The sequence below is a fragment of the Sphaerodactylus townsendi genome, linkage group LG09 (assembly GCF_021028975.2).
Source record: "Sphaerodactylus townsendi isolate TG3544 linkage group LG09, MPM_Stown_v2.3, whole genome shotgun sequence".
Taxonomy (NCBI): domain Eukaryota; kingdom Metazoa; phylum Chordata; class Lepidosauria; order Squamata; family Sphaerodactylidae; genus Sphaerodactylus; species Sphaerodactylus townsendi.
In genome coordinates this window covers 60,360,111-60,384,746 of record NC_059433.1, presented here as the reverse complement: position 1 = coordinate 60,384,746, position 24,636 = coordinate 60,360,111, and the positions used below count along the sequence as shown (strand labels likewise).

Genomic DNA, 24,636 nt, shown 5'->3' with positions numbered 1-24,636 from the left:
CCCCGCCTACCCAGAATAGGAAGCAGCAGTTTCTACTCCTGCTCTTCCACCCATCCCACAGCCACTCTGAAGGAAATGCTCCCATTATTGTCTTCACAAGTACAAGCAACATCACTCACTTTGGGGGTTTTCATATCTTTTTTTCAAAGTGGGTCCCCAAAGAATGCCTCCTATCTGAATCTTGTCCCATTCGCTGAGCTTTTCTAGGTATCTGTTAAATTTGTTTTTCCACACGGGAGGAGGGTAGGTTCAGAATTGGTCCTGACAATAGGCAGTTGATTCCAATGTTAAGTTACCTTGGAGCAGACTGAGGTGTTCGATCCCTCACACCTAGATTTTTGGCAGTATTCTGCACTCTTGCTCCCTAAATTAGAAAGAAGAGTTTGTCAAATACTAAACCTTTTTTTAAAAAACAAACTTTCCCAGGATGACTGACACAGGCCCATTAAAAAATAATCAAAATTAGCATACCCAAATAAATCAAAGTTCCGAATTTTTAAATTGGTCACATTCATTTCCAGCTTTAATTTTTTTCCCTGCAAACCCGGGTTTGTAGTAATATCCCACTTATAAGAACATAGCCTGTTTTGCAGATTTTTCATGGTGCTTTTTAGGCCCCCTGTTCAGAATTAGATATATGCTAAAAGAATAAAATCCCTCGACATTAGGATTACAAATTTTAAATCTGAATCTGTAAATACACCTGTTCAGATCCAGTGAAGCATGTCTGTGGTCGGAAGTATTCCTGCCTGCAGAGCACTACATTATCACCTTTCCTCTTCTGACAGAGCTCAAAATGCCTTCCGAGATAATACCAGGTTTTTCCTGCCCAGGGTCTCCAGTTGCTATACCCTCAGTTCCAGAGGACTGCATCTTTGGGGGGCATTTAGTTTATTTGCTTTGATTAGTTATGATGAGGTTTAGAAGCAGTGTGATACCTTCCCGTATAGGAGGAAATAATCAACATTTGAGAAACATATGTCAGAAGAAATCCCAAAGAGAACTTTCAGAACAAAAGATTTGCCATTATTCTCAGTCTGCATTAAGGTTACATCAAGTTCTTTTTCCAACAACTGTTACTGAATTGGGTTAGTCAGAATATATTGCACTGCAGCCAATAGGAAAAATCTCAGTTTTATGAATAATGGAGGTACAAACTTTAAACACAAATATGTACAGTGATTCTTATTTTTAAAAAGGATTTTTTCAAGTGAATGTGAAGAATCAGCAGCTGCAGAAGAGGTAGCTTAATTCTTTTCTGATCATTGCTTTCCACTGCAGTTTTATTACCTTTCCCCAGCTGCCTCCAGGACTCTTGTTGCATGGTTGCCCTTGCAAACCTGCAATTGGAACACCACCCGAGAAAAGCAGCTGCATGGCAGGTGTTGGAATGGAAAAACAGCAGGCAGGAAAAGTTAATCATTCTTCCTACCCATTGTTTCTGCTCTCAAAAATTCCTACTTTTCAAAAGATGTTTACAAAAAAAGTCAAGTGTTTATAACATCTTTGTGTATAACCCGTACTTTTCTAAAAGGAATAATGTCATGGGTTTCCCACAGGTTTGAGGTCTAAACTTCACCCAGTCTCACCGTGACACTAAGTTCTAGTAAAGAATTAACCCTTTTTCTGCCTCTGCATGCTCCTAACTTTGAAATAGCATTATGCAGAATGGAGATTTTATATGCCATTTTTCTTAGGTCCATTACAGCACCCATTCAGAAACAGCTGCCTCTGTTGTAGGAGAATGCTTAACTTGTCATGTCACATTTTGAGACTGGCCTCAGCCCTACATGGCAGTTATCTTGTGGGACATCAGCAGGCTTAACAACATTCGGTACCTCTGCACCCATGAATCAAGTTGCAAATATACAGTAGTACAGAATCTATAAAAACTTACACATGTTTTCTCTCTCCACTGGCATAAAAGGCACTCCCGTGGTGGCATGGGCAAAGGTGCTGGCAGCCAGGAAGCCCTCGGCATTGCAGAGGAGAACCCCAGAAGTGGCTGCTGCTGCTGCTGCTGTGGAGGCCAGCATAGTTGGACAGGCCAGGGCATTCCTGGGAGTGCAGCCAACTTCAGTCAGCTTCCTGTCAGACTTTAGGGCAGGGAATGTGGTGGCCAGGGCTTTGGACTTGCACCAACTGAAAGGGTAGAGTAACTCCATTGAGCTCAATGGAGGGCTTTCAGGCAGCCAGGGGGGGAATTGTTTTAGCTGCTTCTCCAGTCCACCAGAAAGCTTTCTCAAGGTGATTCAGATTGGACTGTTAAGTGTGTAGTTTGTCTTAAGTCTTTTTGTTTTCATCCACTGGCATTTTATTACTGTGATTAAGTGTAATAGGAATGCTAAACTGTGTTTACCTTTTAAAGTCAATAGTATCAAGGCCATGGGTCTCTGGTAAGGGCATGGATTTGTTGCAGCTCAGGCAAGTCTTCAAAAATTTGTGATGCAATGAAAAAAACAGATGCGAAGGCCCACAAATTATTTACTTATCTGAGTTAGGAACTCTCTCTATGATGTGTCAGATTTAAAGACTGAAGACTTAAAATATTTTAGCTAGTGTCATCCCATAATGTTCCTTTATGACATTTTTAAAAATTCAAATGATGGGGAAATTGTAAGGTAGAGTAAACTAAGAATGAAAGCCTGCACTTCTCTTTCTGTTTCCTTGTTTCTTTATTAATATTTCTGCATGTTTGCCTTTGCCTCTAAATCTAAACCTATATATTTAAACCAGAAGGAATTCCACTGTTCATCACTGTACTATACTTAAATCACATTAAAGTGTAATATCTGAGCATTGCTATGTAATCTTACTGAACAACCTTGAGAGATTTTTTCATCACATAATTTAATTCATGGCTTCTATTGAGCACAATTCAGATATGGAAACAAAGTAAGTCTAGGCAAAAACAGATACACATAAAATAATCAAAATTAATAAAATGGGAAAATAGAGTACCTGCTGTGTAATTTTAATACAACCCAAGGGTTTTTTTAGTATAATACCTTTTAGTCATGAATGAAAATAAAATAAATTGCTTAAAGAGTAATAACAGCAACTGTTTATTGATTGTTGAGTTAGACAGTTGGGTCCATAATAGATTTCTAGATATCAAATGAAAAGCAGCTTTAAACTCAATACAGGCTGGAAAAAGGGATTGCTTGGCAAAGTGCACATATTTTCAGACCTCCCATGTCTAAGCTTGCTTGTTCTTCCTCCAGTAAACCTTCTTGTTTAACTAATCACACATTTTTAAACAAAGGTGTTTAGCATGTTGTTTACAGATTATATGAAGAAGACTTATCAAACTATAATTAGCTGGATCCTGTCTATTTCCTTTCTTATAAATAGATACTGTGATGGTTAAACCCCAGTCTTGTGCGATCTGAGGTGACTGACTGATATACATAAACAGAGATGCTAAAATTGGGGCCCACCAATCCACACTACATTGCAGTAAATCTGTGGGGGATAAAATTACTGCCCAGGCCTTTCCACTTTTTAATTGAGAAATTCATTGTTTAATTTCTTGAGGTGATTCATTGGGCCATTGAGAAATAGAATCATTTGGGAATGTCAACTGAGAATAGGTGTGCTGCTCTCTCTAAAGAGAAGAATAAAATAGCAATATATATCTAAATTAAATTTTACTTGTTAATATAATTAAGAAATTATAACTTAGCAGGCAATAAAATATGAGAATGTTAAATGCATTCAAAATTGGAGGGAGGGGAACAGACACATGATGCCACTTCTGGTGAAACCCAGAATTAATATTATGACATGTGTGGTTAAACCACAGAGTTTTGCATGAATCCTAGAGTGCTGCCACAATTTCATAACGTCAGTTTCATTTTTTGTAGAAAGTGACCTCATACATGTATACAACATTGGTAGGATCCTTCCATTTTCTACCACCAGCTTTTGAAACACTAACAGGAAATGGGGATAGCAGGTCTCCCACAACAGTGGGAAGCTCCCTTCCCCCATTTAAAATAAAATAACAAATTATGAGCAACTTTCAAACTTCTGCTGTTCAACTATAATTACATTTGACTTAATCTACTAATTTAACTTTTTTAGTTTATTACTAATTTGTTTATATACTAAACTGTTCTTAAATATATGGAATTGAAACACCACAATGTTGGAATAATTTATGAACAGCAAATAACAATTATGGGATTTTTGTTTGTTTGTTCAATCTTCTGTGCCCACAATAAGTATGTCCTAATCCTGCTTTTTGTGTATGAAAACTCTGATGTACACAAGACTTACTCTACCCCAAAAGTATTCTGACTTCAGTTCATTGGACTGACTTTCTTAAAACCTCAGTCAACATTTTATTTCAGGTATCGATTGGTTTAATCAAATGGCCTCTAGATATAGCTTCACGCCAGATCAATTAATATATACATATACAATTAATACATAATACATATACTATTACTGTAGCTCCATTCAATCTCCAGTTGTGTGCTGGAGTTCAATAGTTATATACTCGTCTACTGTGCCCATGGTCTGACAGTCTTGCTTCTAGCCGTCCACCTAAACAGACATCTTGTATTGTTCAATTCTGCACACCTGTCCTTGATCCTTAGGTCCACATCTGCCAAGTCAGTACACTACCCAGTTCCTTACACTTTGAAAGCAACAGCAGTTTAATTGTTAATGTGTTTCATTTAATTATTGTTTTAATTGTTTATTTGGATTTGGAGACCACCAAGGATGTCCAGAGTGGCTATGAAGAAATGACAATGCATCTCTGAATGTCTTGCCTTGAAAACCCTACTGGGTTGCCATAGTTGTCTGCAACTTGATAGCAGCTTCACTGCCACCTTTGTATGCCACCCGGGAGACCCTACTTTGGGTGGAATGGCAGCATTAGAATAGTTTAAATAAATACATAGGAGCTGAAGGTCAGAGTATAAATGCAGCAGTAAATAAAAAGAAAAATAATTCAGTTGGAAAAACAGGTCTTGAATGGAGAAAAGTTAATATACATTTATACAAATATATTTATATAAGGCTTACTTGTTTGCGCATCACATCTGTAGCTTGGAGGATATATCGAGGAGGTAGGCCATGACTCCGAGCAAGAATTATTGCCTGCTCCAGAGTGACACTAAGAGTGCACCTGCAATAGAAAATAAAATAAAGTAAGAGTTCAATTTATTTTATGGAATAATAAAAACATGTGTGTATGTTAAGTCTCATCCAGTCACTTCCAATTCATCGCAACACTATTAACACAATCTTCTAAAGGTGAAGGCAATTATGGACAATTTCATGAAACTCTAATCATAAATCAGATGCCTTCAAAATGATAATGGGCAGGAACCAGTCCCTGTCCAGATGGAAGGCAGAATAAAGAAATTACCATATATGTAAAACTCCATGTTCCAAGAGCTGAAAACATGAAGGAAAATATGCAAAAGGCTGCGCATCATAGTGAAAGATCATATGGACCTTCCAGAAGATTGGCCAAGGCACATGTTGTTCATGGCCAGTCTTTATGAGTTCACCTGAACTAATGTGTACAATGTACCAGTATACACTGCTGTCCTGATGGAAACTGGAAATATGGCATACATATACGATGCCTTGAAGCACATTTTATACTTGAAAGTCAGGTTAGAAATATTAAAATAAAATGTGTGTCAAGAATTTGAGCTTTAACATAAAACTGAATTTAGAGAGCCTCTCTCTCTTTAGGATTTATATTATTTTCAATAACCAGTTCTGCATTTATACAGTTGATTATTTTCTATTAATTATAATAAATGCTCTATAGATCATGAAACACTATAGATTTCTATTTTAAACAGAAAAATCATTTCTTGCTTTAATGTACAACTGTAACACATAATAAAAATCAAAGGGTAAGTAATCATTGGCTGTTGTAGATTCAAATACAAGCTAGGATACTGGAATTCAAATAAGGATTACTTCAAGCTGTTGTATATTATTGTTGCGAAGTACAATTGAATTTGGATCACCCAGAAAAAAACATAACTGATAAAAAGACCCAAAGGTGTTCTAAAATTAAGGAACGACTTTTCTATGCTGATGTAAAAGACAAGTTAGGGACATGTACTCGAAAGAAATGAAAATCTGATTACATCTTCTGTTGGTAAGTCTTACTGATCATTTCCTGACAATCTGCATCACACAATCTTTTAAAATTGTATTCAGTTTCTTCAGTACAGAAAATGAAGGACGGTAGAGTCCCTTCAATATTTTTTCTTTGCTTCCTAATATCCCTGACACTTGCCTGCCCTCAATCAGACCACCAGATTAAAACATCCCATTGTGAAAAGTTTCCGCCTTTTTCCAAGTGATGTTTTACTAGCTAATTTCAAAACCAATGACAGTAGAGGCTTCTCCATATAATTTGTCAAAGCATTTCAAAAATGAGATGTAGCCTTTGATTGATGCTCCCTGGAGTCCCTCATAGATGTATCCTCCATCTGCATATAAGGGGACAAATCTTTTGTTATAGGAAGTACAGCTATCCAGTGGTTTGTCACCATCTGGAAAAATAGCCACAAGTTTGTACATCAGAACTCAAAGGAAAGTGAAGAATCTCTGCAGAACTTTAAAAAATAGGAAGAAGGAGAACTCAAGTAAGTAACAAAACAACAGTCAGCACCCTTGGGATAAAGTTAAGGAAATCTATTTGCTGTTCAAGGAATAGGCTGAAAATTAAAGACTGAGTAAATAGTTGACCAGTGCTGTCAGATAGAATTGTTCATGACTTGAGCAGTTGATCAAGTTGTGCAAAAATTAAATTTAAACTGAATTTCATATTTGAGAAATATTTTATTACTCTTAGAATAAGGTCTTTTATATTAACTTCAGGTGTTATTTACCTTTTTATTGACAAAAAAAGCAACTAAACATTCTGCCATTTTTCCCATCTGCTGCTTACACATGCTATTTCTCTGAATTGATTCTACTAATTAGTGAATTAATGCTTTATTCATAAGGAAGTCAAGGTTACTTAGGACAGAGCAATAAGTCTAACATTCTGAAAAACTCTGAACGATCTCAAATACCAGTTGCAGTTTCACAAAATGGGGTTATATTGCTTTCAGACCAATAGATAGCATAGGATCAGTTCTGAAACAATGTGAAAACCATTATTATTTGTGAAACCAGAATTCAATCTGGAAGTGATAATTGAATCTACCTTGTCTTGGCAAATCCTGGTGTGTGTGTTCATTCATTCTCCTGCCTTTCCGCCACAAACTTGGCTGACATCCCAGAGTATTTCACAGCTCCTTGCTGCTGATTTCATTGCACGCTCACTAGCAAACATAGTCTCTGCATTATCCATTTTCTGCTTAAAGCTATATGAGATAGTTGCACCAGATACTGTATGCCTACCCATTCATGTATACCCATTCATGCCCTGGTAAATTTTTGCCAGTTGCATATCTAGAGTATTTCCACTTGGGAGTCCCAATTCCCATCAAAGCCCCTGAAAGGCTTGCATGCTCCAAACCAGTTTCCACTCACACAATAATGGTTAATTTTATTATGTGAACTTCATTCAACAGAGCAAGCAGAAAGAAGGAATAGCTCTGAACACTAGGTTGGATATAAAAGGGAAGGAACACTTGGCTGTGGGAAATACTGTGGGGTATAGAGTCCTAAGGCAAGGTATGGATTTTCAGGGGCTGCTACAGACATGGGGATAATAGACCCAGATATACCAGTTGAGAGCTTTGCAGGAAGCTTTTGCCCTCTTATGAGATGTCAGCGAAGAAGAAGAAGAAGAAGAAGAAGAAGAAGAAGAAGAGGAGGAGGAGGAGGAGGAGGAGGAGGAGGAGGATTTTGGATTTATATCCCCCTTTCTCTCCTATAGGAGACTCAAAGGGGCTTACAATCTCCTTGCCCTTCCCCCCTCACAACAAACACCCTGTGAGGTGGGTGGGGCTGAGAGAGCTCCAAAAAGCTGTGACTAGCCCAAGGTCACCCAGCTAGCATGTGTGGGAGTGCACAGGCTAATCCAAATTCCTCAGTTAAGCCTCCACAGCTCAGGCAGCAGAGTGGGGAATCAAACCCAGTTCCTCCAGATTAGAATGTGCCTGCTCTTAACCACTACACCACTGCAGGGGGATGATCAATAGCTGCTCAAGGTAAAGAAGCTGTCCAGGAACCTAAGACTGTTCATAAGATCTCAAGTTCATGGGAAACTGGAAATTAGTGTCCTGAAGAAGCATACCTCTTCATATACAGCACAGCATAAACATTAGACCAGCTTGTTAACCACCATGGGTGACCAAAAAATAGTTGTGTCATGGCTACTGCCAGTCACCCCAGCATATGCAAACTGGAACAGTCCCTTGCAGCCCATATTGCCTATGGCAGCATTCTGTAGTAGCACTTTCTGTTCTACTCCTTTTCTCCAGTACTGTTCAGATGGTAACATTTCAACATGTGTACAATAAATCAGTGCTAGAAACCCAACGACAAAATATGACCATCAAGACCTCTCCGTGGCCAAGTATTATTACAAAGTGCAGAAAATGTTCCTTTAAAGATATATACCATGTCCCCAAGATTTTGCAAGTTGTAAAAAGGTATATCAAACAGGTACAACATATCAATGTTGTTGCCCTACCCTTCATACCCTGCTTTACTGAAATATGGATTTCACATGATTTTCCTGCAATATGTACAGGCAAATGCCAACAGCCATGTATTTGTGTGTGTGTGGCAGAATGTCCAGATATTAATACAGGCCAAAAGGTGCAAAAAGGTCTGTTAGCAAAATAAGATCATGAAAAGGGTTAATGCAGTCAGCTGAGACTGGAAGCCTCACGGACATGCATCTTGATTACCACACCCCATCATAGTTCGCTAGCACAAAGAACCTAGAGAACTCCCTGATACTAGATTATGCATTTCCTCTGCCTTTTACAACCATCTCCTTAACAATCGTTCCCTCCCTGATCTACTCGAAGCCTCAGCCAAATTTAAATAACATATCTGGGCAGAGACTCTCAAGAAGTAACTCTGCATAAGCCAATCAAGGCTCTCCTGGTACAATCAAGAAACAATTGGCGTTAACAACCCGGTACTTAGAAAAACAATAGATGAGCTACTAATCAGCTCAAACCAGCAATCCCAGCATGGAAACCCAGAAAATCCAGGAATAGAAACTTACTTGGTCCCACCTCAAACTATGCTATGGTGTATAAAAATACAGCACACCCCAGGTTCTTGCTGGCTCTACTCTAATGCTAGCTGGCTAGCTGGCCAGCTCCTAGCAAGCTCGCTGGCTCGTTCCAGCTCATTTTACTGGCCTGAACCTCTCTTGGTCAAGTTGGTTGTGAGACACGATATCGTCCTTCGCTTGGATTTCCATGCTGGCATAGGAATCCTTGCCTTCTTCCAGAACTTCTCATCTGAACTTAGGTAACGTATAGTCCCCATTGCTTCCCTTCCCAATCTATCATCCAAACCTATTTTGCCAAGCTGAGTTATTCCCCATTGCTACATTAAAAAATATATGTTAAACTAGGGAACAATGTCAACATGGAAAGTGTTGTAGCAACTCTCTTCTGGTCTGGGACCAGATAATGCATTGCTATGTCTTGGTATCTAAGATGAGGCTTATCTACTCAGCATTGTATTGACATTTTTTATTGCATTTCCTGATTTTGTATACTGAATTGCATTTTTAATCCTGTTTCCTGCCTTTTTGTATATCACTATATAACTAAGATTTATCAACTGCTTTTCAAAATGTTGCCCCTAACCATGCTTCTACATATATACAAATATATATATACAGGACCCCAGACCTGGGTTAGAAGGTACATGGTAAAGAGACTCTTACATGTGTGACCACAGTCATGGGTGCCAGCTGGCAATAACTATCACATTTTGAACATTAATATTAATAATAAGAATTCACACAAGGCACGATTCAGTCGATGTTAAGCATTTTAAGTCCCATTAATTTTTCAGTGCTAGAGAGTTGTTCTTCTCTTCTCTTATAATCAATAGGATTTAAAAATGCCTAATCTTTAGATGAAGTAGTGAAGTGATAATTGATGGATGGAACATTAAGATACACAGATGACACCACATTACTGGCAGAAAATAGCAGACTTGAAACAATACTGATATAGGTTAAAGCAGAAAGTGCCAAAGCAAAAGTACAGCTGAACATCAAGAAGAAAAAAGTAATAACTTTGGGGGAATGACACAGCTGATGATGAAGAAAGTGAAACTGCTAAAAGATTTTTTATTCCTTGGCTCAATCATCAACCAAAAGGAAGAATGCAACCAAGAAATCAGAAGGACATTAAGACTAGGAAAGGCAGCCATGAAGGAACCAGAAAAGATCCTTAACTGTAAATATGTGTTGCTGGCAACCAAGACCAAGATAATTCATACTGTAGTATTCCCCATTATTATGTACAAACGTGAAAGTTGGAAAATGAAGACAGCTGACAGGAATAAATATTCATTTGAAACGTTTTGAAGGGTACTATACCAAATATATGGGTTCTAGACCAAATAAAGCCTGAACTCTCTCTAGAAGTTAAAAATACTAAACTGAAAACTATCATACTTTATTCATATTAAGAGATGACAAGACTCTCGGGAACAAACAATATTGCTAGAAAAATTTGAAGGTAGAAGGAAAAAAAGGAAGACCAAACATGAAAAGAATTGAATCAAGGAGGCCATGGCCCTCAGTTTGCAAGACCTGAGCAAGGCTGCTAATGATAGGATGTTTTGGAGGTCATTAATCAATAGGGTTACCATAAATCGGAAGCAACTTGACAACACAGAACATTAATCAAGAACCCTATCGGGGGGGGGGGATCCACCTGTGGGAGTGGTGTGTGGCTGTGCTGGCAGATTTGCCCTCCCTAGGGTATTTACCTGGTGGAGGGGCAATTCCACTGCCACAAAGCGGCCTCAGCATAGGATTGTGATGCCAGTGCCCATGCCACTGCTGGTGAAGCAAGGGCAGGGGCATAGCTGGGGAGGGGCTGACCTTAATCGGCTTTGCTTTGGCGATACACTGCATTATGCCAGTGGCTGGGACTGCTGACTATCAGCACCAAAAACGTGGCATGGGTCTATTCAGCCCAACAGGGACTTCCTGGCTATACGGAGGCTTTTCGACATTTTAAGCCTCTCAGCACCACCAGGAAGCCCCTTTGGGGGCAGCAGCCCAGTGTGGCCATGGCACACAGCCAGATGCCTGGCTCCTTGGATGGGGCTGAAAGTTTTGGCTGGAATAGTGCTTTCCTTGGTACCTGGAATACTACAAATAGAACATTTCATTGATAATTTTAACAGCCAGTTCTATGTGTTCTTATCCTCACCCTTGACTGGGAATGGGCAGGATATAAATCGAATAAAATAAATAAAATAAACATTACATACTGAGGGAGTGGGGCAACTAAGGTCAAGAAGTTTTCCTCAAGCCACAAAATGTTTTGAATCACAGAATTCTACCCTACACCACAAATTTTTCATCATGATGCTACATCAGTTCTACATACATGTTAATAGTAAATACAGCTAAACATTGAAAAAATCATTATTAATTGCATTGCATTGCAATGAAGAAAATGGGTAAGTTAGCATACCGGTGAACTCCACTATTACACAAGATAATATGGCAGGCTCCAAGTCTGCTACAGAGCTCTGAAGCAACTGACAGCAGTCCAATTCCAGAGGCACTGCAGGCTGTGTTAGCACAGCTTGCTGTGCGCTTCGATCTTATGAAAGACACCATTAATCGGTAAAGTTCATCTAATGAATTGATGGGTCGCATCAGCTGAAAATAAGGAACAAAGCTCCTGTTATTAAGGTAGTTTCTGTCCCTTTCATATTAACATTCATATTAAATTACTACAGGGAACCCACAAAAATTTGCAGAGGTCACTTCATTTCTTCATATCCCCTTCCTCACATGATTTCCCCCCTCCTCTTGGCAGCCCCTGTATCCCTGTCTTTTTCTGCTCCCTTCTCTAGATTCCACTTACCAACCAACATTTCTTTTAACTGTCGTCTTCACCTTTATTTTTATTTACTTCATTTATATTCTTATTCCTTGATGGTGTCCCAAAGCTATTTACATTATTCTTCTCTATTTTATCCTCACAACAGCTCTGTGAGGCATATTAGGATAAGAGAGTAATTGGCTCAAGGTCACCCAGCAAGTATCATGGCAGAGTGTAGATTTGGACCTGGGATACCCAGATCCTAGTCCGTCACACTAACCACTACATTAAGTTGGCTCTCAGCTTTCCCTCCTTCCCTTCCCATTGTTCCTTGGGAAAATCTAACGCAGTTGCAAAAGCTGTACTGTGGCAGTTAAATCAGGTGAGTTGTATGATATCAAACTGTCTGGTAGCCACAACTGTGCAAGCTGCACAGATTGCACAGTAGCAAGTTGGCTGCCTTCCCCTGCCTGCCCAACTGCTCTTCCAGCCATGCTACTCTTTGTTTTTTTCATGCTGCAGGTCTATTGAAAATTCAACAGACCAGTAAAATGTCTTGAATTTTCAATAGACCAACCTCCACTCCCACAAAAAGAAGATGGAAAGCGACTTCCCCCAGAGAGAGGTCAGATGCAAGAGAAAGTGACTGGGGGACAAAATGGAGGAAGCTTCGCAGCTTCTGTTTCGAAAACTTCAGCACTCATGGTCCTGTAAAAAGGCAATTATTTTATATGAATAATCTATCCCATTAACCTTCTAGCCCCTGTGAAACATAAATGCTTTCTTATGGGCAGCATGCATTAAAATATTACTCAAGAAAAACTGATCCAAATCTTGAGAATCTAATTATATATAGAACATTTTTGTTTACCTTATCTATGTAAGCAGCTTTTGATGTTGAATTAGGCGGAAGATTTGACTTGTCCAGGTAAAATGCCCTGAAAAAAATAAGTGCCCACGATATAATTTTTCAAAAGCTTCCATTATGTACTTTTAAAGTAAAATCAAGCTATTTTACCAATTTATAACTACAGCACTCAAAACAAATCACAGCACCATGAAAACCCATGAAAGGAAAATGTACACAATTTAATGCATTCTTCCCTCGTAACTTCATGGTTAGTTTCTACCAGTCTATTCTGGTACATTTTTCTGTCACAAGAAGCCAGCTCCTTGATTCTAGCCCTGCTTTCCAGGAAATGTTACAAAATAGACTATCAATGGTCACCAACAAATCCTAAAGGGGAAAAAGAGATGGCCAGATGTTCTGAAATTGCAACTGGAGATGGTAAACCAGAGCAACTGAAAATGTTGCCCATTAAATGGTTCAAGGAAATATTTGTAATCTAGACATATCTACTGTTGCTTTGCCTCCACTCATTCAATCGCCTTGTTGAGCTCTTCTGACTGCTGAAAGTTAGAGCCTGGGGCTGGCACATTCTCCATCATCTTTTCTCAGTGAATCCAGACATTTGACTTCAGTTGATGAAGAGAAGGCTCATCCAGAGCTCTCTCTGTGTGGTCATGCACCATTACTCTGGTCAGCTAGGATAGGCCTGGTACCTCCCACACCCTTCATGGATTGGCCTAATAAAGGCTCTCCAGGGGACAAGATGGTCCCAGACTTTACCAATGCCTGCTGTTCAGTGGCAAGGAAAACCCACACTAATAGTTCCCTCCCCTAGGCATCTTCCTTTGGTTCCCTTAACTTCCTCAAGACCTCAAAGGGCTGCTCCTCTGCCCCATGCTGATCAAAGGCCACAGCTGCCACTACCCTCCTCTTCTGGACTGTCATTAGCCATAGCCCACCACTTGAGCCCTGTCTCTTCTTTGAGGTGTGCAGCTTTGAGGATGGTCCCACTGCATTCCTGAGCATGCTTATCTCCAGGCCCTCCCTCTTTGGCTCCAGGCAGGGGCACAGATCCCAGTGGTGCCTAGGAAGTTCTAGCCATTGTCAGAGCCCCCACTGCCTATCCTGATGCGCCCCCCAGAGCAAGTAAATGCAGGGGTGGGTTCACCACTCCCAGATATACTTTAACCCAGATATACTTTAACCAGTCTTATAATTGACCACATCATACTATCCCAATAATACATTTTGCATGCAATAAGATTGGTTGTAACCCACTAAAATGTATGAAGTAGTAAATCTGAATTTAAGATTCCAGAAAACTACATTTTCTGTTAAACTGTAAATGTTATCTATCACATTTGTATCTCACTTATCCTCCAACGAACTTGCAGTGATATACATGGTTTCTCCCTCTTTCATTAGTCCTCATAACAACCCTGTGAGACAGGGTCACCAAATAAACTTCATGGCTGAGCAGCAATTTGAGAGTCTCCCTGGTTCTACTCCAATAGTATAATCACTACATCACACTAGACATACTAGATTTCGACTAATCTCACACAAGAGCATGGTATAGGAAAAATAATCAGCTCAGTACAGAAAATGAAGCTACATGGCTCTTAGGAAAGAACATGCAATTAAGCTAATTGCTGCATTAATGAAATCATTATTCATTAACCATTGAAACTGAATGAGATAATTTGCAACACCAATTTGGTTTTTAGAAGTAAGCTATCTAAAAACTGAAATAATTAGCTGACAGAGAAAATTTGAAAGCACAACACTTGTATAGAGTTTCACAAAATTATCTTTGTTATTTCTCAGAATGTGGAAAGCTGAGGACAGCATACAAATTCCCAAAGCACTTTTCTTAATTGCTAAATGCTTGCTTAGGACCTTAATCAAATTTTATGAGAAAAGCTAATGGAAAAGTTGGCGGGATGCCCAAAGCTCCACAATATTTTTTAATCTACTGAAAATGACAAGCATCAAATGTTAAAAATTTAGTCCTTGTGCAGAGAACATTATTTGTTTTAGCATTTTTGAAATGCGGAAGTTCAAACTTATTTTGTAATGGCCTGTCACTACAGGTGTGCTGGTATACCTGCAACACCAGCAGGGAAAGGGGTATTTCTGGGGAAGGGTGTGGGTTAGGAGGTTCGTAAGCCACCCCAGAGGCATAGTTTGCAGCCTCAGTGCCAATGTGATATGCCAGTGAAACTCATGGCTTAGCCCATAGGTTCCCACTCTATGGAGCAATAACACTCTCCTAAAGCCCAAAGAATAACAGGAGTGTCCTCGCCATCACATATCATTTGACTATAATGATAAAGTTGTAGGGACTTCAACAGGTCTTCGGGATAGGGCTGCCCACTTAATAGGAGAAGGTTTGTAAATCAAGCCTTTTTTATAATCCATAGAAAACTTTAATCTTTTTTTAAAAAAACTATTAAAACACTTATAAAAACTTGCTGAACATGGAAGCTTTTGTGCACCCTATCTTTTTTTCTTACTATATTCTTCCTCTGTTCTACCCTCTGGTGATTTATGGTGATAAATGATGTGGGGTTTTTTTTACCTTCTGTACTTTAGTACTGTTGAGTTGCTTATGAAAATTAACTGTTTCAAATGAGACAATAAAACATTAATAATATTTCTGCCTTCTTTATCAAGAATACAAATGGAGCCACTCTGCAGTCTCAGCTTTAACTAGTAGTTTAAGATATCTTATCTTATTCAGTCTAACTGGATTGAACAGTTAGACCTTGGATACCTTTGTACTCTCCAATTATCCTCCAGATTCTGTGCCTCTGATAGCAGCAAAACTCTCATTTCTTTTGAAAGACGCACAGACCCAAAATGGGAACAAAACCTGATCAAGAAGGCAGCCGAACAGCTACACATTGATGACCTTTTACTGAAAGAGTTAGAAAGGGACATTTCTACTTCTTCTTCTTCAAACAAGTTTAATGTGCTGAAGGCTGAGGAGCTATTAACAACTATTGTTAAACTATCATTCACCATCAAGAATACAAATGTTGAGTAATTAAGAATTTTTCTGCATTTAGATTTGTGTAACTTGTTAAATAACTTTTGCTATTTTACTACATTTCATTTGATCAAATGTACTTATCCCAAATTAATTTTTATACAAGCATTCTGAATTAGCTTGTTCATTAAGCAAATCACAGATTGCAACCAAATTGGATTAAATCAGATGAAAACAAAATGTGGCTAATATTAAAATTTGTACAGATGTCACTTTGCACTATGTTTAGCTCTGAAGTGATCTCCATAGATACAATATTAGGCAAAGAATCTCTGCACCAATTGGACTATGACTTACAGTATTATTAGAAACTGAAATACAAATAAATAGCTTCTTTCTGTTAACAAAAGTATTGGTTTCATATGTACTGTTACAATGGATTATTTCTATTCCTACTACTTTATATTAAAATGTATTCATTTATTTAGATTTGTATATCACCTCTAGGTATGATCAATGCTATAGCAGTTCTATCCTGAAGTTAAATTTGGTGACAAAGAATGAAACCTTCGTTTCAGAAAATGCTTTGGTAAATGTATAGGGGCTATGGATGGTGAATATTCTCTGTGGCAGTAAATATGATCCCACTATGTAATTTCTACATTGTTTAACATGTAATATTAATATATAAACTTTGTTTCAGCTCCATTTTCAGATTTCTATAACACAAACTTTATTGCTTTGTTTATTAGATATCCCATGCTGTCTATTGTATTAAATTTACACTGTGTAATGCCTTGACTCTCAGTGAGAAATGCAGACAATTGTAGAAGAAAATTCAAATGAGGACTTGCTTTCCATAAAAATGTTCAGAAAAGGCACTCCTTGAGTGCTTATTTGTTTAGGAAGGATTTGTTATTTGTTTAGGAAGGATACAATTTCTACTTTAGTTTCATTGAAATCTACAGAACACAAAACAAATATAAAAAGTAAACTACACAAAAGTTATAACTTTTATTCCTTGTCAAATAGTTAAGTACGCTATTATCTGTGCACTGAGTTGTGAGCTTAGCTCCAGAGTGGCACTGGGTCCCAAATTTCCAAATATGGTGTTTCATGCAGATGTTAAAAAGCTTTGGGAACAAAATTAATTGTTGTGGCACACCATATGCCTATGACCAACGGGCCAGAAATTTTCTCCTCTTTCTGGACATTCTAATATTCAGTCTCATTTAGGAATATCTGGATCAGTCTAGATACCACTGACCAAGAGTTTTCTAAGAAGACTGGAAACTGGTCCACATTTATTCAAATCAATAATGTTTAGATATGCTTCCTTCAAAAAGGTCTTACTGTGCCACTTCCAGGGCTATGGGTGTAACACCTTTTTTTTAAGGAGTTGTTCATAACCTGCACCATTCACTTTGACTAATCTCATTTGCCTGCTTTTATTAGCCATGAAGGGCATGAATTAAAAAGACAAGTTATCGTCTCACATTTCTTAGAATCCTGTCCACATTTTCAAGCTAAATTAACTGAAATACATCTATATTAACCTGAACAAGCAGAGACCCCAGCAACATTCAGTGTAACTGTCACTGATATGAAGTTAGGTCAGGCTGGGTGTAAATGATCTTATCAATGGACTGCTTAGCAAATTATTATTTTTTACAAGCCGAAGCAGCATTGCCAGGCAGTACTGAGCAAATGCAATGGTGACAGAGAAGCAACAGAAGACAAGGACTAATATTTCATCATCTCTTAACAAAAATAAAATTGCTATTTTGCATTAACCTGTAATGACATCATTTCAATGGATGTTTTCAGTGAAGTAACCCAGAACATTTCCAAAAAGATAAAAATACAAGAATTCATTGCAATAACTGTGTGATACTTTATTACAATAGTTGTTTTAGTGAGCCACAGCCTCACCTTTACTAAGGTGTTAGCTAATATCACTCTGCAACATGCTGTAAAAATTTCCAGTAGCTGTATAATAAAACATCAACAGAGTCATCCACGCTTGGCAACAGTGTATGTACAAGATCAGGTTCTTGAAGCAAGAGTCACAAGGATAAAGAAAGTCTCAACAGCAAACCAATCTCTCTGTGTCTTATAAAATGTCCTACATAAATTGCAACAATAATAACAGTACATAATAAAACTATCTATGCAAGCAAGGAATGAAAAGTAACTGGGATGACAAGAGTCAATGAAAAATTTCTGGGCACAGGCAAGTAATAAGTGAACATCCTGTATTTCATAGTGTGCAATGTTGAATCTTCTGGTTTAGAAACTGGAAGCCTGAGCCACATCAAAGTACTGGCTTTATATTTTTAATTTCCATGGGTGAAATGTATAGTGTGATTTATACAACTATTGTAGCTCTATATAATTGAAGAACAAAAATTGTTACAGTAAAAATGTGTGATTTTTTCATATCAAATAAATATTAGTTGCAGGAAGATTTGAAACAGTGGTCCAAGATTATATCAGTTTGTGAGACCTGAGTGAGGGTGTTAACGATAGGATGTTTTGGAGGTCATTAATCATAGAGTTGCTGTAAGTCAGAAGCAACACGATGGCACTTAACACAGAGAGAGTTGTACTTGAAATGAAAATGCCCCCAAGGTTCTTGTTTCCCTTTTCAGCTGTCCCATTATCGATCACATAGCAAAGGCTGGGAGAAATCCAGGGAATGTTTAACAAATTTATCTCAGGTGAAAAAATGCCCAAGAATGTCTTGCAAGCTCTGTAGCAAAAAAAGTAGGCTGTCAGGTCTCAACATATTTAATCATTATTATGCCTCCATATTAAAGATTACTGTGGAGTTGTACAGGGCAGATAAGAATTTGGAAGTATGGGGCATCAAATGTTCTAGTATTGGTACATCTTTTGCTCCATGGATATGGTTAAGTAAGTAAGATCAAGTCAGGTGAAGCGATAGCCATGAAATTGTCGGATTTGGGATCATTGGCATTAGAAGTTTTTTGGGACTGACTCTAGTTTTAGATAAGAAAAGTTTTGTTCTGCTACTATTTTGGGGGACTTTCTATCTTGGATGAATGCTGAATTTGAAAGATTCATTAATATATGTGAACAACGAAGAATGAGAATGTGGGAACATTTTATTCTCAAAGGGGAGCATCATCAGTAATGATGCTATAATATCAGCAGATTAAGATCTTTGTCAGTGAAACTGCTAGAATACAAGATTTCAGTAGGCCACTTAACATAAACGAGAATTGGCAATGTAGCCCACCTAAGCAAAAGGGTGACCTGACTGGATGGTCCAGGCTAGCCCAATCTCAGAAGCTAAGCAGGGTCAGCCTGGTTAGTACTTGTATAGGAGACTACCAAGGAAGTTCAGGTTTGTAGGCCATCGCAAACTACCTGTGTTTTTCCCTTGCCTTGAAAATCTCATGGTCAGCTGCAACTTGATGGCACTTTCCACCATTACCAAGCAAAAGGGCGATTTCTCTCAAATATACAATTTGCTCCAAGAACCCCAAACTGTATATAATTGTTAAATATGAAACATTTGGCCCTGACCATTTTTCCAAAGGTGGCCTGCAGTAACACTGTGCTGTGAACCCAAGAAAGGATTCTCCCAAGGGTCAGTTATAGGGAAGTGCACCATTTTTTCAGTATTTTTCAGATTTAATAGCCCCAAAAATGTTCCAAAAAAACCCCTCCAAAAGCTGAATCTCCACACCGGCTATTTCAGGAATTAAAACTTTTTCAGGTCTATTAAACCCAAACCTGAAAATTTCCAACTGCTTCCACACTCCAGATGCCCAACATTCAGTTTTGTGCCGCCAGCCACCTCTGAGACCAAGCCAGAAGGTAAGTGAGGGGGGAAAGGAGGAGGGGGGATTCCCTCCATTTTTTAAAATGGTGACAGGGCCAAAGCATCCTGAATAATGCCCCCAATGGCTCCAAGAAAACAGTAACCTTCAGGGGTAATAAGCTTATCATACTGTCTTCCAGCCAGTTTTGTAGATACACTGTTTCTGAGAGAGGCAGGTAGACATTTGATTCTTAGAAAGATATAAAAGAGGATCTAAAATGATTTTGCTTTGGACAATAAGGAAAATGCAGGGAAAAGCTCAGGAAGATGCAGGATTGGTTTTCCAACCTAGTTGCAGCTGTCGGAAAAGTTCAGAGATCCATTTAAAACAGCAACTGTCAGCTAAAGCATAGATGAGTATCTGAAGAATGCATAAAGGTAATCTATACCTTAGATGTTATACACCTAACTGGTTAATTTAAAAAATTCTCTAAACCCTACAGATATGTGCTGGAAATGTGTAAAACATACTGGCTATTATCAATACATGAAGAAAGAATGCTGTATGATAAAAGATTAGTGGAGTAGGATTCAAAAAGGGGGTAGAGATATTATTAGGAATAAATGTACCATTTACTCTACTGATGCTACACAGAAGAGTTACCCAAGAGCCTATGATATCTGTGTCTCATTGATTGGTAATGGCTATAATGTTTTTGGCTCCAATCAACAATTTTGTTTTTACAAACAAAATGTTATGTGAAAGATGTAGAAGAAGAGCAACATCAGGGGCAGAAATTCCTGAGTTACAGGGCAAAATTATAACATATGTAAAATATAAAACTAGACAAAGATGAATGATACCTCCAGCACTCATGCTGATTGTTCTTACTGATCATTCATTATATGTGGCAATAGATGCCAGTTGTAGAGTATCTTATAATAAATCTCTCAGATTAACACATGTAGGTTGTAACTTTTGAAAGGTTTGATTTGGGGATAGTATCACTGGACAGCTGAGGCTTCCAGAAGCCTCAGACCCACCAGAGCAACAATCATTACCTTACAGACTCTTTTTCTGGGCAGCAGGATTGATAATTCTGTCCTATGCTTTTCATTTCAAACTTCTGCCAGACACCAGAGGGAGTGGTTAGCAAAGTAAGCACATAAATTTCAGCAAGCAACAGTTGCTGCATTTTTTTTGTTAGCTAGCAGAAGGATAGTCAGCCAGCATTCACATTTACACTTGCCTCACACACCTGATCTCAGGGCCTTTCCCCACTTACGATTTCCTGTGCGCCACTCCCAGCACGAGTGATTTCCGGCGCGGGGTTGTGTTCCCCACTGTCAGTCAGAAGGTGCCGTTTCTTCCAGCGTCAGAAATGATGCGCGCTGAAGGGACGTTGGAGCGCAGAGTCGGGGCGGCTGCGTTGTCGCTGCCCGGACTCGTGGGGAGCACCGCTGGACCACGCGCTATTTGGGGGCAGTAGCACGCAGCGAACGGTAAGTGGGGAAAGGGCCTCAGACAGAAACATCCACCATCATTGAAAGTCAGTATGGTGGAGTAACTGTAGGGTTCCCGTAAGATGTGGAAGACCCAGATTCAAATTCCCACACTATCATGGAAGCTCACTGAATGACCCTGAACCAAAATCACCTAAAGCTACCATCACATGTTTGTTGTGAAGATAAAATGTTAGAGAAGAAAAGAATGGAAGTTATTTTGGGTCCCCATTGCAGAAAACGTTGGGGTATAAATGAAGTAAACAAATAAACAGCCCACTGGTCAGAGATAAATGAGCAAATAACAGCTATTTCTATCATATGGCCAAGTGGGTGGCTAACAGCACAACTCTGAACAGAGTTACATCTTTGAAGCTGTCCTGCTCCTGAATGGAAAATGACCATTCAGCTGATTCCTGGGGTGCCCCGCCTTTTGGTCATGTGGGAGAGCGCCAGGTTGAATGCTGTGTTTTGTGGTTCCTATGCAGACCTTTCCACAGCTGCATAGGAACCACAAAACACAGCATTCAGACTCGCATTAAGAGTAAGAAAGACACTGTTGGCTTAACCATCCTGAAACATCTGCAGTAGCGGAACATGTCGTAAACAAAACTGGACATAACATCTGAAATTCTGGACAGTTCAGTAGGTTACTAAGTCAGACTGCACAGGGAGGCCATTGAAATTTACAAACACCATGACAACTTCAAAAAGAAAGAAGAGACTTTGAAAATGAATAAAGCTTGGCTATCAGTACTTAAAAACACCAGAAGCAAATGCTAATGTGAATCACTCCCTGGACTGAAAAACCCCACCTGCAATACTATACTATCAACCACACCTTTGCACAGCAAGTTCCACCCAAACACTTACTGATTGGTTCCCCACCCGGGGACATGAACATTTATACCCCACTTAAACATCCCCTTCTCACTGAACACAGTGTGTAACAGACTTCCCTCTGTGATACACCTCTGAAGATGCCAGCCACAGATGCAGGCGAAACGTTAGGAACAAGATCCACCAGGCCATGACCACACAGCCCGAAAAACCCACTACAACCAATTGAACAAGAGTTTGTTCACATCTGCTTCAGGAAAAGGGTAGACCGTTTGAAAGGTAGCTCTGCCTGATAGCATGGTAGAATGGTTTAACTCTACCTTTCAGAGAGGACAGCGTACCTGGTTGTAAGGTCTGTCTCTGGCAAACCTCCTATTTAGGCTGTGGGTGTGAAAGCCTGTGAGTTCCTAAGTGGCTAGTCAGTAAAAGCCTATAGGTACCTAAAAGCATTGAAAAGAAATCAAATCATACTCCTAGACCAGTGGTGGCGAACCTTTGGCACTCCAGATGTTATGGACTACAATTCCCATCAGCCCCTGCCAGCATGGCCAATTGGCAGGGGCTGATGGGAATTGTAGTCCATAACATCTGGAGTGCCAAAGGTTCGCCACCACGGTCCTAGACCATAAATATTTAAATAACTTAAATATATGTTCCTCAACCAGGTTTTTTCTGTGACTATCTGGCAGCTGGTCTGCTGATTTGTTCTTTAAAACCAACCTCTAAATAAATAAATCTGCTAGGTTATTTATGTACAACTTCTGCCTCAGTGCTCATCTTGCTCACCACAAAATTTACAGCAGTGAATTCAAAGTCTTTACACTTGCTTCCCAAAGAACATCTTGTAGCTGAGGGGAAAGTTTGCAGGTCAAAACAAACCTGGTTCCCCAAAATCATAAGAGAATATTTGGGTTCAGGAAAAGACCTGTCACACTATTTTAACTTTGATGGGTTTAGAAGGAAATATTTCTGCTTACAATGGCACTATAAATGACGAAAGTAGCAGACTTCTCTCCCTTCTCTTTTTCAGGGACGAAGGGAGTGATGAAGGGAGGGGAAACTGCACCTGGGGCACGAGCTGCCTAAGTGCCTCCTCCCGCCCCCACTCCTCCCTGCCCCCAAAACACCTGCAGCCGGCCCCACCCCTGACATTTGACGGCAATGGCAGCTCCCGGGAGAAACCGCCCCGGATGTCCCCATTGCCGCTATGCGTCTGCTCTTCTGCCAATTAGCTGATAGTAGGTGCAGTAGTGGCAATTTGCCATTGGTTCCATGCTGAGCTGCTCAGGTAAGTGAAGATTACTATACAGGGTGCCACTTGAAAGAGAAATGAGCAAGTGACAGTTTGCTACATGCCCACAATGTTGCCAGGACCACAGAAGAACAAAGGAGCAGTTGGTGATGTTTGTTCACCTCTCCCAAGCATAAACTGTGCCTAGCAATGCTCACTACACCAGGCAGATGACAGATGAAGAACAGTGAATGGATGCAAATGCAGCCACTTTGCCTGCTTTCTGCTCGTTCAGCGGGAAAGGTCGATGGATATGCAGAAGAAGGGGTTGTTCACATGATAGGCAGGAACAATAGTATCATGACATGCACTGGTTCTGTTGGCCCCCATTTTTATTCCAGAAGACTACTTTTTTTCTATTTTAATAAAATGATAATGGTTTGATAACAAACTGCTTGTTACTAGCAAGGGTTTTTTTAAATATTTAGTTTAAATATTTTTGAAATATTTCTGAAAGTTCTAAATCTGCTGACAAGTCCCTCATCTTAACCTATTGGGTCATATCCAGTCACTCTGTTCTGCTGATGTCTGAGCTTTCAAAGCTGTTTATTCTAGCAGGAAGCTCATTGTTGGATTCAGCCCAATGAAATTAGAAAAGGCTTTTGTTATTCAAGTGTTGTCTTATACAGCTTATACATTTATCACATCCTTCTAATTATTGTTTATATTTTAAAAAGGGGTTTGGCCTTTATAACACAGGTACAACTTCACAAACTGTAGAGAGACCCTGGGTACAAACATGGCTAATATGCAGTCTCATAATTAGTTTACATTTCTTGTTGTTGAAAATTTGCCAGAGTATTTTCATCCCTATTTCCCTATTTCTCCTTTTAACAATACATCTTTTAGCTCACCAGATTACATTTCATCATTTCAAGCTGTTTATAGTGAATCTTGAAAAATGATTGAGACCAGTGAGACATGCGCAAATCAAAATAAATCTGCAAGGCAGAGCCACCCAGGGTTTACCTATGTTTCTGAAAACCTGGAGTAATCCCTGGGTTTGCAGGAAAAAAATACTTTTTCAACAACCTTTAATGGCATAACAATACAATAACATAAACAGAAAATTCATTCAGACCAAACGGAGGGGAGAAGAGAAGGAAAACAGAAAAAAAAGAAGAGGAAGGGGGAGAAGATGTTAATCAATTTTTCCCTTGGAACGGTGAGTTAGATATAAATCAAGAAATTTAGCTACTAAATCGGTTACATCAGTGCTAGTATTGTCTAATAAAAAGACTATCTTCTGCAAGTTAGAGGAATGTTCTCTTTTGGCTAACAGCGGTGATAGTAATTTTATTCTAGGCTAGGCACTGTATAAAAGGGACAGTAGAGTCAGATGCGTACCATGGAGTCTACACAATCCCCATTACACGCACACATTAC

At 39.1% G+C, this 24,636-nt stretch overlaps 1 protein-coding gene across 2 annotated transcripts in view; it reads right to left on the bottom strand.

Annotated features, from left to right (window-relative positions):
* Positions 1-24,636, bottom strand: part of PREX2 (phosphatidylinositol-3,4,5-trisphosphate dependent Rac exchange factor 2) — a 156,707-nt gene that overhangs the window by 4,727 nt on the left and 127,344 nt on the right. The window contains exons 36-39 of one of the 2 annotated variants that reach the window (XM_048507926.1): positions 12,856-12,922; positions 11,628-11,818; positions 5,038-5,140; positions 297-364 (exon numbers count right to left, since the gene is read on the bottom strand). In XM_048507926.1, the coding sequence (XP_048363883.1) occupies positions 297-364; positions 5,038-5,140; positions 11,628-11,818; positions 12,856-12,922 (429 nt within the window). The remainder of the gene's footprint in view (positions 1-296; positions 365-5,037; positions 5,141-11,627; positions 11,819-12,855; positions 12,923-24,636) is intronic. The other variant, XM_048507927.1, reaches the window with a different exon arrangement.